Source organism: Protopterus annectens, chromosome 15.part0 (assembly GCF_019279795.1).
Source record: "Protopterus annectens isolate FY-2018-M chromosome 15.part0, PAN1.0, whole genome shotgun sequence".
Classification (NCBI taxonomy): domain Eukaryota; kingdom Metazoa; phylum Chordata; order Ceratodontiformes; family Protopteridae; genus Protopterus; species Protopterus annectens.
In genome coordinates this window covers 376,349,495-376,370,410 of record NC_056749.1, presented here as the reverse complement: position 1 = coordinate 376,370,410, position 20,916 = coordinate 376,349,495, and the positions used below count along the sequence as shown (strand labels likewise).

At 40.7% G+C, this 20,916-nt stretch overlaps 1 protein-coding gene across 1 annotated transcript in view; it reads left to right on the top strand.

Annotated features, from left to right (window-relative positions):
- LOC122789831 (aryl-hydrocarbon-interacting protein-like 1) overlaps positions 1-20,916 on the top strand; it is a 181,403-nt gene that overhangs the window by 103,956 nt on the left and 56,531 nt on the right. Inside the window, exon 3 of the mRNA XM_044057269.1 lies at positions 8,905-9,093. Within this exon, the coding sequence (XP_043913204.1) occupies positions 8,905-9,093 (189 nt within the window). The remainder of the gene's footprint in view (positions 1-8,904; positions 9,094-20,916) is intronic.

The following is a 20,916-nucleotide window of genomic DNA, read 5'->3' as shown; positions in this document are numbered from 1 at the left end:
GTCAGTATTGCCTTTGTTTATATCCGCATTTTATATCTGTCTGCCTTTGCTACCTTCCTTTCTGTCTTTTCTCCCACATCCATTCCACAGTATCTTCCCTATCTATACTTCTTCTTATATTACAAATGGGAGTCTTTCTAAAAAAATGTGCCTTTCTTACTCCACTTGATATTTCTTCTGGTTACATTTGTGTGTTTTCCTGTGCTTGCTATTCAATCTTTTCTAACTCTCCTATATCCCTCCTTCCTCCTCAGATATATGATGAACTAGGCTGACACTTTGCTGTGCTGGCCATCCTTGGACAGTCTGCCACTGTGCCACTGTGTTGTGACAGCAATGTGTTTCTTCATTGCATATATCAGCATTCATAGCCTCACCTTCACATGTGAGTTGCTGTCTTTCTTGTGATGTACAACAATCCAATCATGCCCAGTTTGTCGGTATGACTTCTTCAACGAGTCTCTACCTTACTATGTGGTCCTTTCTTCACACTACAGGCACTATACAAGCCCTGCTATGTGTCAGAAGAGCTGTGAGACATTTCTCACTACAGCCTGCTTACATTCAGCACAGTGCAGGCATGAAATGCTTGTCTATACATCTCATTCTATGTTTTTTCAGAAGTTTTTGGGCAAGGAGTGAATTCCACTTATTTGACTTCTTATTATGGCTGGACTTATAAACTATGGATTTAATACAGCTCTCCTCCTTGTGTGTATAGTATTTAATCATACAATTTCTATGCCTGGAAAAGCCGCTATACTTCTAAGCAGCACTAGATGTGTTTTTAGATTCAGACGAATGTTTCACTGCACTATTAGAGCTTCACTGCTTAAAACTAAAATGCTGTTGACTTTTTCCATAAGGGGTGAAGATTAGGCTCAAACTTTGAACAGATTCATAGCAGCAGTGCCTCTCCATAATCTCCATAGTTCATCTTCTCTGCAATCTGTTATTATGAGAACATTTCAGGGAATATTAATGGTCCTCCTACTCATGGGAAGTCACTAGCTGTTTGTATCCATTTAACACATAGCTCTGAACCTCTTACCTTCAGAATCAGAGACAAATAAAGACATACTCAGGGATAATCAGGGACACTTTTCAATACATTAACGTTATTAACATAGTAAAACAGCATAAGAGAATATGAATTAGCATGTACTTTCTAAAGTAAAGGAAGTCTATAACTTTAATTATTATCATTATTTATTAAGTGTAATCCACTACTTTTCACTGAAAAGTGCCAGTTTTGGATGGGAGTAGGATGGTCAGAGTAAAGGTTTGACTCAAAACCAGAGACAGTTGAGAGGTATGATGTACCATTAGTGCCCTGACCTAAACCTTTATATAACTCATGACCTTCAAAAATATCAAAATTAATCTAAAAGGTTTTACATTTTCTTATCCTAGGAGAAAATTAAGAATTAGCTGGATAATTAAACCACTCCATTTAAAAATAAATAAATCTCAGCTGATCTTACACAGAATGTACTGGTAAGTTAATGCCTGGTCATCTGTAAGTTGTCATTAAAATCATTACTATGATTGCTTATAGGAATTCTCTGTCTAAAAATCTGTGTGATACTAGCTCTTTCTCTTCAGTCAGCTTTCTTGTTTCAGTTGTGAACTATGAGGGCAAAATGATTTCATATTCAAGCAACATCAGAAGACATCAAGTATCATTTATATATCAAACCATGTAAAAGCAGACTGTACTACTATGTTCTTATTAAATGTAGATATTGTTTACATTTTAAGTTGAATCTTTCCCCTTTCTTTGTATTTGAAAACCTTAGAAAAATACAGTTGAAAGTATTAGGTTCACAGGTTAATAGGAGGTTACTAGGCTAGTAGCCCTACAGCCTTTACAAGACTAGCCATGTTACTCCCATTTGTTCTTTTTTGGATAGGTTGCAGAATGAATTTATGAACAGAACATGTCTGTGATCAACACCAGCTACCCCTGTCCATGAGGGACATGGATGCCACCCCAGGGGTGAATTTGCAGTCTCCCATCAAATTATCTAGGTTGCGTTTGAATGTAGTCAGTGAGGAGCTCTGTTTTACGTGAATAGGGAGTCTATTCCAGAGAAGCTGCAGTCGCTGGGAGACATCGCTGTCTCTCCAGCATAATCTGTTCATAGGTAGGTACTAGGCTATCAGCCCAAGGGCCTATGTAAGCCTAGCCAACAAGTTTCCATGACTTACGCCACCCAAGAAAGTTATTTTCCTGTGCCACTGTCGAGCAGAGACACAGAAGTGATCCTCGAGTGTATTTCCTATTTCCCATCCACTCATCAAGATTTTTCTTGAAGAGTGCTAATGAAGAATTTGCTTGACATAGATGGGTAGCCTGTTCCAGAGTATGGGAATTCTCTGGGACAGGAATCTATCCCTCCAGCATGTCCTGTTTATTGTGGTGACAAGGTTTAGGTCCCTAGAGCGTGTAGCTCAGAGGGATTGAGATTTCTTTAGGTGTAGCATGTCCAATAGCTCTGGGTTTGACATAGCTTTATATGTTAGGCAGAGATCACCTTGGAGTAGGCAATATGCTACAGAGTAAAGCTGGAGTTTTTTGAGACGGTCAGTGTAGGGCATTTGTTTGAGGCCAGTAATCCTCTTTGTGAGGTACTTCTGTGGCCTTTCCAGCTGCTGCAGATGTCTTGTGAGGTACATTCCAAAAGGGGCATTGTACTCTATAATGGGTCTAATGAGTGTCAAGTAGAGGGGAACAATGAACTATTTTTTCCTGGATGAGAACCCTTTTATGATGAGGTATGCCACGTAGAAGGACTTTCTGACTATTGTGGCGATGTGACTATCAAAAGAGAGACTACTGTCCACCTGAGTCCCAAGGTCTCTTACCACACATTCGGTGTTAAGTAGATTGCTGCCTATGTGGTAGTTCATGGGTACAGAGTTTTTACCAAAGGGGATGACACTCACTTTTTGGCATTGAGCTTGAGGCTATGGCTCTGACACCAGGCATTTGTCTCAGCGAGGCCCTTCTGTAGGATGTCCACATCATTTGGGGTCTCGACTATGGCTCCTAGTTTGCAGTCATCTGTGAACTTCATTAGCCAGAGGCCTTCTGTGTTAGTCTGTACTTTAGAGAAGTTGATACCAAACAGGAGAGGTCCCAGGACTGAACCCTGTGGTACTCCACTTGTCACTGGTTTGAGATCAGATTTGGAATCTGCAACTTTTACAGTGTGGGTTCTGTCAGTGAGCCAGCTGGCAACCCATCTTGTGACGTAAGGATTTATACCTAGTTTAGTGAGTTTAGCTATAATTCCAGAATGGGGGATGGTGTTAAAAGCCTTGGTGAGGTCAAGATAGACTGTGTGAACCACCTTACCCTCATCTACGGCTTTGGTGACTGCCTCAAAGAAGTCAATCAGGTTCAGAAGGCATGATCTGCCTTTCACAAACCCGAACTGGGTGGGATCCAGAGTTTGAGGTTACCACTGTCTTTGTTTATGAGTTCCATGATGATACATTCCATGGCCTTGCAGACCAGGCTCGTCAGGCTACAAGCTAGGTTGAGATCCCTACAGCTAGTGAATCCTGAGCCATTTGATTTGTGGATGTGCAGAATTTCCATTAGGGCAGGGTTGGAGATTGCCTTATAGGCCAGGCACAAGTCACCTCTTAGTAGCCTATAAGATACAGAGTAAAGTGACAGTGCTTTCAGCCTGTTCACTTAGGTCATGGTTTGGAGTCCCTGTATTTAATTAATGAGAAACCTCTGAGGTCTCTCCAGCTGTTGCAGGTGTCTGGTGAGGTACTCGCAAAAGGGTGCATTATACTCTGTTAGTGGTCTGATGAGGGTTGAGTACAGTGGAGTTATAGCATCACTTGACATGGATGCTATGCCTTTGCTTATGAGGTGCACTACATAGAAGGCTTTCCTTACCACTGTGGAAACTTGGTGGTCAAAGTTTAGATTGACATCAACCTGTGTTCCCAAGTCTCACACCACTGGGTTGGATCTCAGGGTGGTGCTGTCAGTATTGCAAATTGTAGGGAATTCCGTTTTGCCAGAGGGAATAATAATGCATTTTTTTTCCATTTAGTTTAGACCATGGCTTTAGCACCAATCATTTGTTTGTGCTAGCCCTTCTTGTGATATGTTGACATCATTGGGGGACTCAGCGACTACTCCCAGTTTGCAATCATCGGTGAACTTGGTGAGCCAAAGGCTGTCTACTTTGGCTTTTAACTTCTGAGAAATAGATGCCAAACAGTAAAGGGCCCAGCACAGACACCTGTGGTACTCCATTGGTGATGGCTCTACTGGTGGAGGTGGAGTCACCAATTTTTGACAGAGTGTGTTCTGTCAGTGAGCCGATTGCCTACCCATCTAGTAAAGTAATAGTTAATCCCTATCTGGGAAAGTTTCTCAATGAAGACAGAGTGGAGAATTGTGTCAAAAGCCTTGGTGAGGTAAATATAGGCTGGGTACACTGTCTTTCCTTCATCCATGGATTTTGGTGACATTCTCAAAGAGCTCTGCCAGGTTTAATAAGCATGATATACCCTTAATGAAGCTAAATTGGGTTGGGTCCAGCATTTGAAGGTCATCTATGTCCTTGTTGATAAGGTCCATGATAATTCTTTCCATGGCCTTGCAGATGAGGCTGGTTAGACTTATGGGTCTGTAGTTCCCAGGTACAGTTGATGCCCCCCTTTGTGCAGGGAGATTACTGTTGCTGTTCTCCATTCTGCAGGAACATAGGCAGTTCTCAAGCTATGATTAAAGAGAATGCCAAGTGAGTCTACTAGGTCTTGTTTTAGATTGTTTAGTAAACAGCCTGGGATATTATCTGGTCCCACTGAGGCCATGTTTTTGGCCTTGGTGAGTGCAGAGATGAACTGTTCTCTAGAGATACCAGATGACTGGTGTCAGGTATGCTTTGGGATATGGTAGGTGAGGATAGGGGGGTGAAGTTTGTGCTGAATCTGTCAGCTAGCAGGTTGACAATATCTTCCAGTATGAGTGATACCATCTACAACCAGTTTGGCACATAGCTGGCCATTCACTTTTAGACTTCAGATATAGTTAAAGAATCCCTTATGATTATCCTTGGCTAGAGATGTGATTTTAGTTTTGTAATTTGCTTTTGAAGACTACAAGATTTCTGATTTTTCTTTTTAGGCTTAGACGGGAACTCTTTCTCTCAGAGTGATATCCCTCTTTTACAAGATTTCTGATTTTCCTGTTTAGGCTTAGGAGAGAACTCTTTCTCTGGAGAGTGATATTCCTCTTGATTTTGGACAACAGTTTCTTCCTCTTGTTATATAATCTGTTTATTCTTGAAGTGCACCAAAGTGGCTTGTTTTTATGGGAAGACCTGATTTTGATCCAGTCAGGAGCAGCAGAGTTTATGCAGTCACTTAAAGGTTTGTACAGGGCATTTGCATAGATGTCTGCATACTGATCATTGGATTCAGTGGTTGTGGATGGTATGAAGCTTTTTATATCATCACTTAGTACACTGTAGTTAGCTTTGGTGAAGTTTTTATATTTTTTGTTCCTGTGAGGATGTCAGTTACAGAAGTTACTTCAAATGAGACTGACTTGTAGTCTGATCTAACCAGGGATGGCATCACGCATGGGAAGTACAGTGACCCCCCCCCATGTTGGTGAGTACTATGTCTAGAACATTGCAGCCACTAGTGGGGGTGCAGACAATCTGTTATAGAGCATTTCTGTTAACAAAGTAAAAGAACCTCTGGGCAAGCGTGTTTTTGCTCATTTATGTCCCCTAGTCTAAGGAAGGATAGTTGAAATCTCTCATGACTAAGGTGTTGGGCTGTATGGCAAGGGATTCCAGTAAATCAAGGTAGATGGTGAGCTTATCCTGGTTTGTGGTGGGGGATCTATAGCTAGCAATGATGTGGTATGGTACTTTCCCAATAGTTAATCGGACATGGAGTAGTTTGAGAGAGTCATGCTGCTTGACCAGTCTTGAGGCGTATTTGATTTTAATAAAGATGGATACACTTCCACTTTTAGATTCTTCATACTCATTGTGAGGTCTGAATGCGTGGAAGGCATTGTAGCCTTGCATGGTAGGGGTGCTGTCAGTGGCCTCGAACCATGTCTCAGTAACTGCACAGATGTCAGCATCCTCCAAGGCAAGGAGTGCTTCCAGGGAGTGCAGTTTCATGTTTAAACTCATAGCATTAAGCAGCACGACCCTGAGTTTGTCTTGATTAGATTTTGTTACATTTGAAAATTTGTTGTTTTCACATTGTCTAAAAAAGGCAGTATGGGGGAGGCAAGGGCCTTTGCCAGTATCTGAAAGCCTGGGGCATGTGCAGACCATCTCTAGCAAGGCAGCGAAGTCTATCTACCATACCCTCCCAGGCTGACAGATACTGAATCCTCCTGGACTGACACCAGAAGCTGAGACAATTGTTGAAGTCAATCATTTTTTGTTTATATTGTTGCATCATCCTGGCTGAGGGTAGGATACTTCTTAGGGCTAGGGACATACCTGTCTGGGACATATAATCAGAGAGTTCCATCATATCTCTCTTCATATAGTCCAGAGAGGTATGTCTCATGTCATTGACTCCAACATGGACTGTGACAGAGTCAGAACAGTACTTGTTGAATGACTTGAGTGCATACGTGATTTGTCGGATCGGGTCTATATTATGTCACCGAGAAACCTTTACAGTGAACACCACATCACTGACACATATTCAGTGAAATTCACTTCCGTAATTCACTGAATACTTACAGAACAAAGACGTAGATGGCCAACTACAAAATTTTGCCCTTTTCTCCACTGTAGTGCGATGTCAGAGTTGGTATATTTAGTTAGGGAGGGTTTTGGGATTGCAGCCCCCCACATCAGAGGGTGTGGGTGGTGGAGCCCCTCACATGGATGAGTTTGGTTTAGCAAGATTTCTTTTTGTTGGGTTGTGGGGCAAGTATTTGTTTGCCCTTTAAGTATTCAGAGAATCGCGGAAGTGAATTTTGCTAAATACATGTTGACGTAGTGGTGTTCACTGCAAAGGTTTTTTGGAGTTGTAATAGAGACCCATCGGATCCTGGCACCTGATAGGCAGCTGACTGTGACCTTCTCTTTGTTCAGTCTGGTGAGGGGGACATCTGTGTATCTCACTATGGAGTCGTGTATGACCAAGACATTTGATGTGCTTTGCCTTAGGAGTTTATTTGTTGAGACATGGATGTGTGTTGATATGTGTAGAGGTTTCTTTATGCTTAGTGGTGAATGTGGGTGATGTGCATTTGGGCAGTCTCTGTTCCTTTGGTAGGCTTTTAGTGAGTACCTCCATGTATGTAGGTTCATGTGTCATGAACTTATTTTATGTGAGAGGTGAGGTTTACATGAATGGTGAAGCATATGTGCTGACAACCTGTTTGATGTCTAGTTTGTTTTTACGTGGGAGAATTGATTCCAATTCCACAGTGTATTTGCATCTCTCACATAGGGTATTAGCTTGATTTAGGAGTAAATGGTGGTGAGTATACATGAAACAATTTCTACATTGCCTCAAGATGCCCATATCAAGCAAGATGGCAAGAGAAATTATTTTTCTGAATGTGGTATTTGGGAAGGAAGTGGGCTAGCTGGACTTAGTTGCAAACAACAAAAATGAAGCAGTAATTCAATTAAATACAGTTAAAGTGCAGTGCTGGCTTAAAATATACTTATTTTTCATTTTTTGTCTGTGGATGCCTTGGATTTCAGTGCAGATACATTCCAGACCTCTAGCTAAAGTTGCCAAATGTTGAGCAGCTCCAGTAAACTGAGCACAAACCTGCACAAATGTGAGGCTTATATACAGGAAAATTTAAACAGTTTTAACACAACTACCAATAAGAAATCTCTAAACTGAGCCTTTATCCAGTAATACCCAACTCAGATGGGTCCTGAACTTCACACTTCTGCTACAAAGGTCCAGACAGGCCCTCTTAATGTAAGATGGCTGGTCTAAGAGCACAATGATGCCAAATAGTCTAGATTTATTGGGTCTGAATACAGCCTATGCTATGTAAGGCAAGGGAGACACAATTTCTAGATGGGAAGGAGTAAGGGAGAGTTACTTAAAGGTTAAAGTGAGAGTGTTTATTAGAATACTATTAGATGACCTGCAGTGGCACCACCCTCTGCACAAACTGGTTGCTCTTTGAGCAGCTGTGAACAATGCGAGACTATGGGGAGCATTTCCTATAAAAGATTTTAATCTGCAGGGGTTTGATTATATGCAAGCACAGGGAACCACTTTTATATAAGGAGGATGAAATACTTTTTTAAAGTTAAACCCTCAGGCCAATCAGATAAAAACACAATAAACTATCATCTAGTAATTCCCACCTTGGATGGGTTGAATGTAGCTCTCTGCTTGAATCAGAGTGCAAAAGAACCCTTCCAGTGTAAACAACTGGCTTTGAGCTCAAGTGCAGTAACAAATGTGTTACAACAGAGATAAGAATTACTGCAATATCAGGAATCCTTGGAAATAAGTTTACTAACCCTGAGAAATGTTCATAACACAAAAAACTTTGTAAAATTTAGAAATATGTTGGCAGACTCACTCAGAACAGCTCTTGCAGTATCACAGGAGGTTAGGAAATATCAGAATATTGTTAAAACAACCTAAGAGCAGTACAGTAACAAACAAATGAAGTTTCTTTAACAAGTGCAGGCTGAAAAACAGTGATAAATTCAACTAAATAAATGCAGCACAGAAGTGTTAAATATCACTGAAACAGATCAAGTACAAAAATATACTTATATCAGCTTTGTAGGCCAGATGATTTTAGAAGCAATCCAAATCTTGTGTTATTGTCTCATAATTCACTGTATGAGAAGTGAGAGCACTGATAAGACATTTATTGAAATATGTTTGATTTTGTAGCATTCAGGTATGTATGCATTAGTCTCCAGAGGGATGCGAAGAATTGCAGAAGGCATGGATCCTCTTGAGGGGCAGAAACATCGCTGTGGAATGGGAAGTATGTTTGACTACCATTCAACCGGTTACAAAGACTTGGATGAGTTGCAAAGAAATCCACAACCTCTTATCTTCATTCTTGAACTTCTAAAGGTATAAAACCAAAACAAGAAAAAAAACAAATTACTTTTTTTTTCCTTCCCACCCTTTCTTTCCAAATCCTCTTTTACTATAGTACAGACTTAAACAGTCATTTTGGTCTGACACCTGCAGTCTTGCTCCGGTTGTCAGTAGCTGTAGATATACCCATCACTTCCTGGGATGAGTTGGAGGATAGATGTTTCCAGGGGGTACATTTGCGATACAGAATGTCCAACATCGAAAGACTCATAATTTATTCTTTACCAGAGGTGCCAGAAGATGCTGATGGCTGAGGGAAGGTGGATGTCCAGGTGGGCATGTAGAGACCTGAAAAGGGCATTTTTTTCTTTTACAGTTAACTGCGATAAAAGATGTACATATATGATATGTGTTGATTAGCTACATATATGGCATTAAGAATAATTTCACATAAATGTCATAGTAAAATTAAAAATGAAACTATTGTCTCTCATCACATCATTCCAAGTGTGAATGGTACACATACTTTCATCTGATTGCCTGGCCTTTCAGTATACCATTCAGAAAGAGTGCCTGTGTGCTAAGAACCTGAATGAGTAAATGACAGGAGGACAGAATTTTTTAACAGGCAGCATTAAACTCTGGCGTCTGACTGTTATTTGGGCATTGCAACACTTAAACTATGTAGTGGGGAACAACAATTGTAATTGCTATATGGCATGGATTTTGTGGTTTCAGTCTGTTTCTAGCCATATTCACAGCCTAATGTACACTTAATATTGTGAAAGTGGATATAGTGAAGACAGGTTGGCAATTTCAAAATTCAGAATAAAAGTTACACACTGAGCTGTCAGCACTATAGTCAGCAACAAGCCAAAACCAGAGTCCATGCTTCTGTTTCCTCTGGTATGTCCTAGAATGTTGGGGACAATAAATGCTGTTTTATGAGTTTGATTAAAAGAACACACACACACACACACACACACACACACACACACACACACACACACACACACACACACACACACACACACACACAGGCAAAGCCTCAGACTTTGCTACTTAAATCTGTATTATGAGTTTTCAGTTCAACTGTAGAAAATAATATTCTGATAAAATGCAAGTTTGCATGTAATCATTTTGGGCTGTAGAAAAGTACAGTTTTGTAGGTAAACTTACTATAACAGTAGATGTTCAAATGATCCCTGCTGCAGTAGCCTAAGCTATATGTTTTATATCCTGCAAAGCTTCAGGACACCTTCCACTCGCCCAAACCATTAGCTTGAGCTGAGCTAGCATAAAAAAAAAAAAAAAAAGAATAAAAAAGATCAAATGCCTAAATACTGGAATAAAAAACACACCAAAAAACAAGGTGAGGGAGAGTGGATGGAAGGAGTGGCTACTGCAGCAGTGATCATTTGAACATCTACTGCTATGGTAAATTTATTTGCATGACGGTACTGTGTTCTTCATATTGATCATTGCTGTGATAGCCTAAGCTGTATGGGTAGATTACAATACCCTGAAGAATTGTCATAGCAGAACTTGACTTAGACCTGGAGAAGGGATCTGGCATTTTGTGCTTTGTAAAAATATGTACAGAGGACCAAGTTGCTGCTTCTAGAATACTTCTATAATTTGACCCTTCCCAAAAAGCCATAGATGAAACCAAGTCATGATAGAATATGGCTTGATCCTGCCTGGAATAGTTTTGTTGCAGTGGTAATAACAAAGGTAATAACCCAAGATATCCTTTTGGAATAGTAATGGTAGAAAGAGCAACATTAATGCAGTGCTATGTATTTGGATCCTTCCTATACAGTTCAACAAAGACCTTAACTTAGGCTGTAGAGTTGTAAAGTTTATCTTGCTGTAGAATACCATTTAAACCTGTATTGTTTCTTTTCACACCCTGCCCGAGGATATTTCCCAAAAAATGAAGGAAGAAAATCTCCCACTGCAAGCCAACTCTGTTTGTTTTCTTCCACTATTATAATTAGTTCTCTAGCACTTCTTTAACTTATTACCCTTCTCCCTTTTTGTCCTGCACTCTTGTATTTCTCCTTCCTGTCTCTCTATGCACCCCCACCTTTCCCCACTATCACTCAGTCCTTTATTTTTATTTCTCTAATATTTGGCTTTCATGTAATTGAGGGATAACCACTAAGTTAGAACTTGTCCAAATCTGCTTTAACCTCCTAAGATGAGCTCCTTGTAGTGCTCTGTTGAATAAATTATACACACTCCACTGTTCTTATTAGTGATCTGTTGATACGTACTTACAGTAATCTTTAAACTTGGCTGATTGTTTCTGCAGTACTAAGCTCACAATCTCACCCATATCTTAATCCCAATTCCCACCAACCAGTTTTACACTTAATTTAAATTTGCCTCAACTCCACCCACAGTTATCCTTTCTTCAATCGTTATCATCCATTTAACCTCTTACAAACACACCTTCTTAAACTCTTCCCTCACTACTCTGCTACTTCCTACTTCTTTACTTCTGTTACTACCCCCTACTATATTCTTAGTCTGCCCATCACATATCTAGCCTCTCCCATGCAAATATTCATACACCTTTACCCATATTTCTAATACAGACTCAGATTATTTTCATTTGCTAAACAAAACGCCTAACCTATCTTTCCACCTACTCCTGCATATCCTTTAATTTATCTTACCTCAAACCTCCATGCTACACCTCCATTTCTCTTAGTAAATCACAACTTTGTTTACATTCCCTAGCACTCTATTAACTCACTATCTATCCTCTCTGCCCATTTATAGCCATGTATTCATACTTTGAAATTATCATCCTAAACCATCCCTCTGTATCTTTAATATCATGGTAATACTAAACCATGTATCTACCACTGCCACCCCTAGGTTCTGCCATGACTTCACTCATAGCTATCATGAAATCTACCTCCTTATATAAATTAGCCAACATCTCTATCCTAGACTTAAAATACTTCAGTAACACCTCCCAGCCCTTAAGATAAAGTACACACCTATAAAATGTAAAACAGAGATTATATTAGGTTGGGATATTCTTCTTCACAAGCCTCCAAGGATTCTGCAGTATTGTTTACATATTGCTAATACTTGTTTCTTTTAGTGTTTATGTCAATATTTCTTGCACTGAGTTGCACTGTGAACATTGTATGTATATGTTTATGTATATTTACTTTTTTGTCTTGTTCTTAATAGTTGCATGTATGGCATTTATGTAATTCATACTTGGAGAGTCACAGAAACCATAGTCAAATTCCTTGTATGTGTGCATACTTGGCCATATCCAGATTATATGCCTCTAAAATTTCTTTGTGGCAACATCCACCCAAACTAGGACCACGTAACCCACCTCATAATCTAAACATTAAAATGGCATCCTCACAGATCAATATATTAGACAATAATTATTCTGCCTCAGAAATCCATTAGACAAAAAAATCTTGATGACCTCAAACTCCTATCAGTACTCCTCCCACCAAGTCTAACTTATAGCACATCTCTTCTCAGCCTCATAGTCTTAACATTGCTGTTCAACCTGTGGTAACATCTAATGCCACTCCATACTATACCATTCCCCTTCCTACTTCTACAAGTACACCAAAAACTGAACACTATCACTATAATCCTATGCCATATATTCAACAAAACTACATAGCTACATGCATGCATACTTCATTACACTCCAGATACCTTAACTATCACTGAAACCTGGCTAAATCCTAATACTAAAGCTACAGAACTTCTTCCTGCTGGCTACACTTTAATTAGATCTGACAAACTTTAAAAGAAAGCAGGTGGAATAGCCCTACTATAGCCTTACTCTTATATTCTTAATCCATACATAAACCTCATCCCAAAATTCAAGAATGCTGCAATAGTTATCACCTTCTTAAACTTAAATAAAATTAAGCGCTTCTGTATTATCTATAGTCCTCCTGGTGACAATATTCCCATACTGGAAGATGCACACTCCTGGACATCAAATAGAATTCCTAATGAAACGATCATACTAGATGATATAAATATTAACTGTTAGAACCTGACCTCAGATTTCCCACCCCATTTGGATTTACATATCTTATAAAAACCCAACTAGGTGTATTAAAAACAATGACAAGGGCACTATTATTGACTAGATATTGGCTTCTGATCCAAGTTAGGACATTACAACTGCAATGACACTTCCCAGTGCTCTACATGACCACTTTCCAGCTTATACCTATAGAATTATTACTCTTCAGGTCAAAAAGCATGAATTTAAAATAACCTGCAAGTATTCAAAATTCAACTAACAATAATTTGTCAGTACTTTAAACCCAATGAAATGGTCCACATTAAAACACTCCCATTAGATGATGCCATCAACAATTTCAAGACATTATTTTTTAACACCCTAAATAGTTTGGTTTCCCTAAAAAAAAAGAACCAAAGAAAAGAAAGAAAAAGTCAGAACCAATAATTTCCCTTGGCTGTCTAAAAAAAGAAACAAAGAAAAGAAAAGAAAAAAAGTCAGAACCAATAATTTCCCTTGGTTGTCTAAAGACAGCTATTATCAATAGAGACAAAGCATGAAAGGAGTGGCCTATTCACAAAAAAAAAAAAAACTAGGAATCTTCAGATATTTAGATAACGTTGTAACCAGGTTAAAAGCAAGTAAGTACTGATAATAAACAAATTTATATTCACTTACTATCCTATCACAGTCATAAAAAGAAAACATTTGCCAAAACTGTATATCTAAAGAACAAGAAAAAACAACACAAAAAATGATGACTCATATTATGAATCCACTAGATTTATTTTCAAAATTCAAGTTTAGCACTTTTGTCTGCAAGGACTTCATCAGAACTGAATATTAAAGAACTCATACCACTTAATTTATGATCTAGTAGAAAGTAATTTAAGACTTGAAGCTAATAAACATCTAGGTCTTAATGAAGCCATTAACATTAAATATATTTTAAAGGATAAATGTAATTGATGTGTTTTAATTAATTAATTAACCCAGATATTTATTAGCTTCAAGTCTTAATTGCCATTTTACTTCTGCAAACTGTAAATACATTTGCTCCATCACCCCCTTTAAAATTCATTGAGACACATTCCAAAATGCAGAATAAAAATGTATTAAATGATCTACAAACTAATGAAGGCTTATATAATGCATTTACATCTCTAGTCTTAATAGAATATATATATATGCTGTTTTCTTTTTTCTTGAAGCTGCCATTTGGTATTCAAAATATAAAAACACTGACAGGAAGAGCATACTGCACTGCAAACTACAAAGTCAGTACGGCAGTCAAATCTACCATTAAGGAAAATGGTATTTCTATAATTTTCAAACATTCAAAATGTTTCAAATATACATTTACAAATTTTACAAAACCATCATTTATAGATGCCACTGGATGTGATTGTCAAAACTGCTTTATTGTTGTTGTTCACTCCATTAGATTCCAAATAATCTTTCAAATTAAACCTTTTTACTGATAAACAAAGGTTGTTCTCCCAATTTATGTACTAAATCTAGGTATCCCAATGTAACTTTATAATTGCTCTTTAAAAAATCTTTTTACCACTATTATCAAGACTGTACATAATGAGAAATGCAAATCTTTTTACCATTATTATCAAGACTGTACATAATGAGAAATGCAAGAGTGAAAATATATGTTCTCTTACCACTGTGAAACTCGCTACTAGCTATTTCCTGTAATTGTTCAACATTTCCACTTAAAATGGGATAAGGTTTATTAATTCCTTCTTTTTTTCACTTCCTCCAAACTGTCAGTACTGACTCTCCCTGGGATTCATTATTTTTTTTTCTGTGTAGGAACAGTGTAGCCATTCCTGCATGGAATATGGCCGCCGAGTGATTCAGGAAATAGCTGCTCTGACGTGCACGAGCCTGCCGACACTGTTCCTGCACGGAAAGCCATGCAGAATGCTAATTACCTCATTTTCTGGTGAAAACCATGCAAATGAGGTGAATTAGTGATTCAGAAAGCAGTCAGGCATCCGTGCAGGATCAGTGCTAGTTGCAGAAATGTGTTGGGTTACTAACCAAACACATTTATGCAAATAGCAAAACGGAGGCATGACAGCTCAAATAAAAGCATGTATTATAAACTTTAGGTATGCCAATGGCCAAATATATGGCCATTGGCATGGGAAAGTGTTTAATTTAGTAAAAAAATGAAAGTTTTTTTTTTTTGGCCAATCCCTCCATTTAAAGATAAGGCAGCGGCGCACAAACAGGATCGTGCCAAAAAAAAAAACAAGTAAAAACTCAATTTTAGGGGAAATCTACATTATAGTCAATAGCATGCAGAATCAAAACATTGCCAGGAAACACTGGTTGTCAAGGGGAAAGGCTCCATGTCAGAGCAGTAACTATGGACTAAGGCAGTGGGGTATGCAAATGAGGGGAAATTTACTGACTCACAAAATATTCTAAGTCCACACACTCCACCTAACCATGTAGGTGTTAGAACAGGAGAGTGTAGGCAGGAGGAGCAGCTAACATGAAAAGGGGGGGGGGTGTCATGCTTGTTGTAAGCACATTGGAGCTCTGTTGCCTGGGTTTGCACTTAGCTAAGCACAGCCAAGCAAGGGAGGTGTGTCTGAGGCTGTAATTTCTTACACCATGAAATAAAGACCATGTTCACTTCCAGGGAGGGCGATTCTGCTAAAATCTGTTTACCTTAGCTAAATGGGTGTGCGCGGTGCACACTGGGACTTCAAAAATGGAAATAGCAGCACTGTTTACATTTTGGCAGCGGGTTTGCATGCCAAGCCTCGGGGCTTAAAAGGGACAGAGATGGGAAGGGGAAAAAGAAAACAAAAGGGAAATAGCAAAATACAGCCACTCAAATTCAAGTAAAATAGCTGGCAGGTGGAATGTCTCAAAGTCAGCCAATCACACAGGCAGCATCTGCAGCACACCACTATAAACTATGCAAACACCTTCCAGTCTGTTTTTTCCCACAAACTCTGCCCAATAGGTGTACACATATGGGGGAATTTTAACTGACAAAACTAGCAAAAAATGTTAGGGGCTGCTGTCGTGTTGCTCTATCAGTATGTGCAAGAGGCCGATGGCGCTGAGTAGGATAATGCTGACAACCAACTCAGACCAAGGAGGAGGAGAAGAGTATTCAGACCCAGGGTAACCTACCAGGGGTGACATGATCTGGAGATAGAGCGCTACAGGGTGGACAGGGACATACTTCAGCAACTTGTTGTGCTGTGCCAGCCCTGCCTCAGACCCGGAACCAACAGAGGGGAACCCATCCCAGGTATGTGTACCCTTAAGAATACTAGCTACAGGTACTTTCCAAAGACCAACTGGGGATATCATGGGTGTCTCACAGGCATCTGCATCCAGGATTCTTCACGAATTCCTGGATGCCATGCGACCACATGCCACTGAGCACATTTACTTCCCCAGCACCCGTGAGGAGAGGACCAGCAATATGCATCTCTTCCACCATGTAGCAGAATACCCAGAGGTATTGGATGCCATAGACTGCATGCACATCCACATCAAAGTACATCCGATGACCATGGTAGGGTCTACTTAAACTGCAAGGGGTTCCACTCCATCAACTGCCAGGTCATATGTGATGCCCAGGGCATTATCATGAATGTGTGTGCTGGCAGTCCTGGAAGCTATCATGACTCCCACATCTGGCATTCATCGCAGCTGTCCCAGACTTTTGTCAATGGGGACATCCCATATGGCCATCTGGTGGGGATGCTGGCAATGCACTGGAGCCGTGGCTGATGACACCCATCAGAAATGCGCACACACCCACACAGGAATGCCATAATGAGGCACACAGACAGAACAGGATCATTACACAGCATGTGTTTGGGATGCTCTAGTCACGGTTCTGCTGCCTTGACATATCCGGTGGACCCTTGCAGTACTCTCTAGCCACATGTGCACAAATGTTCATAGTATGTGCCATGCTACACAATATGATCCTGCAGAAACAGCTGCAGCAGGAACAAAATGGGGAAGGGTCACATAACCCCCCACCATTGCCAAGGTCCCCACAGGCACAGAGGGACTCGGAGGAGGAATATCCTGAGTCTGCCCCTGTAGGCAGATGAAGGCATGCCCAGTATGCCATGTCCTTGGCAAAGAGGCAACACATAGCACATACACTAACAGTGTAGGGCCTGAGGGACTGATCTCTTTCTCTCTGACTTGCACACACAGTAAAATGGATGCCAGACATCACACCACCTATACCTTACCATGTATAGGCAGTGTACTGCGTGCATCCGACATAGTCAGCCCTCAAGCACCATCCTCACAGCTCAGGCACAAGGTAAGTAAGTCTTCTTAACAATAAATGAATGGAGTAGAATGTTCTGCTAGCAAAGCTATGGTATTGATGCAAGCATGCAAGGTAATGGGGTGGCTTACTGGGATAGCAGCAGACAACTAACAGCTCTGTGGGACAGCAGGAAGTGTAGCCCCAGTACTGGCTTACCCACACTATGCAGTACCACCCTAGTTGACAAATACCACTGCAGTATATGTGGTGAGCCAAATAACTGGGGGTCAAAGGTCACATACATGGATGTCAAAGTGGGGGCCCCATACCCACCCCCAGCCTCACCCAGCAGATCAGCTGTAGAAAACCATACAGAAATGTCTGGCAAAGCCCCCCACATGGCGACATCCATGAAATCCCCACCTACAGACTTACACAGTGATATCACAGCAGGTCTGGCAGTGGCAGTATGGCTCTAAAAGGTAAGAAGTCTGAAACTACAAATGTTTATGCCAGAACAATCTGACCTGTGGTTGATACTGTTATGCCTGTAGTCTCAAAGATAGGGCACACCACTATGCTAAATGGGACCAAGATGTTAAGCAAATATCAATACAGTCTCTGCAAATGTGCATTGTGTACAGATGTGTCACCCCCCCATCCATAGTCCCATACAAATTCAGTAACATGTCCCTAGCCTTAAGCGGCATCCAGCAGTATCACTTGGCCTACAGGCCTCTGGCAAATGCCCATGCCTCACCCACAGTTCCCTGTTAGGGAGTGTCATGGGGTCCATAACACCAACATAACACAGTCTACAAAATGCAAAGAAAGGCCATGCTGCTAACTGCTAGGAGCAAACCTGACAGAGTCAGAGAGCCGGAAATCTGGGTAAAGCCATGAATATTGGGGTGATAAAGGTCCAAAGAGAATGCCACATTTGAAATACTGCTCTAATAATGTTGGAAAGTTGATGGAATGATTGTATCAGCATGGACTGTCTGAAGGGTATGAAGTCTGAAACTGCAATGTCAACTGTCAGTAACATCTGACTTCAACTCTGAGTGACTTGCAAGACAGTTTTCCTTGAAAACCCCACTGATTTGGGTAACCAGCCAGATATATGAGTCATTTTTATGGACATTCTGTGATACACTGTGCAATCAACAGGCAGGACTAGGAGTCTAAACATGGGAATGCACTCATTGCAGGCAGTCCTAAACCTGTAAGATGGTGACATGTCTGCACCCACAGAACTCTGGTCCACAGCCATGGAGAGTAACACACCCTTCCCTGATCACTCATCCCATACAACATCCTGACTCCAAAATGTGGCCAGCCAAGCAAAATGAGGTGAACCATACATAAATGTGAGACACACACACACACCTCCAGGCTGGTCAAGCAGTCTGACACACACAAGACCCTCCAAGTGCAGTCATCCTTTGAGAAGACCCCCTATGCAAAGTACTGGTAGCTATAGGCCAACATATCTGACCCAGGACACCCCCCCCACATATCTTATCCCCTGCAAATCTATCTGGAGTCTGCCTGTCACCCTGATCCTACCTAACTTATATTTCCCAACTGTGGACTGGAAATCAGACCATGCCAGAACAGAAATGCACAGAGATTCCACAATTGTAATACATCACCAAGGTGCTGGACCATTTCCACAGTTCCAGCAGTAAATTGGTTGTAGGCACACCTCTCAACAGGCTGGATTGTGCAAGAATGTGTAGCATTTGTCCCATAATATTGGTGTGTGCATCATTCATCCTGTATTCCTCTGGTAAATCACTGTGATGATCTGAGGAGGTATGTCATGAGGTACTGAAACAGTACAGGACAGTGTAAAATGTTATATATGGCAGATGTCTGCTAAAACCAACCCTGTAGCCCTGGCAACCCATACATTACTGAGAGAAATAGTCACAATCACTGTATGGCCCATTATCTCCCCATTTTGATAGGCTATCTCCAGATATCATGCACCAAGTTGAGAGGTATGGCTGTAGCACAAAACAAACCAGACTGGAGTACAACAATCCTTGGAATGGAGTCCCACATTTACTATAGAAGATCACACTGGGCATGCTCATTCACTTAGAGAATTGTCAGTAGGATCTAGGAATTAACAGGCCTTCCCACCCACTACACTTCCCATTGCCCTGCTTTATCAGTCCTGAAGATGTCTGTCACCATAGAAGTCCCCTTCATCAGGCCATAGCCCTGTAAGCTCTGTGGCATGTGTAATAACTGTGTAACACTATAGCACAAATAACTAGTTAGGTAGGAGTTCTAATCTCAAGCCTGACAAATGTAAAAGTGTGTATATGTGTGTGTGTGTGTGTGTGTGTGTGTGTGTGTGTGTGTGTGTGTGTGTGTGTGTGTGTGTGTGTGTGTGTGTGTGTGTGTGTGTGTGTGTGTGTGTGTGTTTATAAGTTAAACATTTTCATTCCATTCAAACCCAGTATACTTCCCATTGCCCTACTTTAGCAGTCCTACAGATAACAGTCACCTTAGAAGTCCTTTTCATCAGGCCTTAGCCCTATAAGCTCTGTGGCATGTGTGATAACTGTGTGACACTAAAGTACAAATAACTCACTAGGTAGGAGTTTTAATCCCAGTTCTAGCAAATGTGTGTGTGTAAGTGTGTATATGTGTAGTTTAAAGTATTTTGTGTCCTCTTTCACCCAGTACACCATCCATTGCCATAGTTTACAAGGACTGTTGATGTTCCTCACCTTAGAAGTAAAGTTGGACAACCTTCACCCTATAAGCTCTATGGTGCATGCGATAAATGCGTAACACTGTAGTAACAATAGATAGGTAGGGGTTCTAATCTCAGTCCTGGCAAGTGTGTGTGTGTGTGTGTGTGTGTGTGTGTGTGTGTGTGTGTGTGTGTGTGTGCGCACAAGAACAGTATCCGTTTTGTGGGGGGTTATTGTGTTTGTGTGAAAACCATATCAATTGAGGCAGGTTTTGCTACTTTTTGCTGTTGCCCACCCAGTAGATGTCCACATTATAAGGCTCATAGTTGTCATCCACAGTAGAGAGACCTCTAGACACTCTGCAGCCCTATAAGCATTGTGCCATGTGCAATAACTATGTGACAGTATGGAATAGATAAGATAGGCAGTCCATCTAATCCTTGAATATCACTCCCCACACAGGAATAATACACAAACACACTCAGGTAGGCAGCAATCCCTATATCAGTAGGTGGCTTGCAAACCGGCTCACAGATAGAACCCACAGTGTGAAAGCAGCAGACTCCATGTCAGACTGCTGAACAGTTATGAGTGGAGTCCCACAGGTTGTGGACCTGGGTCCCCTCATTTTTGGGATCCACACCTCTGAAGATCAGCCCAATACAAAGGTGCCCTGGCTGACAATGTTTGCAGATGACTACAAGGTGGGTGCTATTATTACCCCCCCATGTGAGGTTGACATCCTTCACAAAGGCCTCTCTGAGACCCATGACTGCTGTCAGAACCCTGGATATAAGCTCAATGCCAGATGATGTGCTGCCATCCCCTTTGGG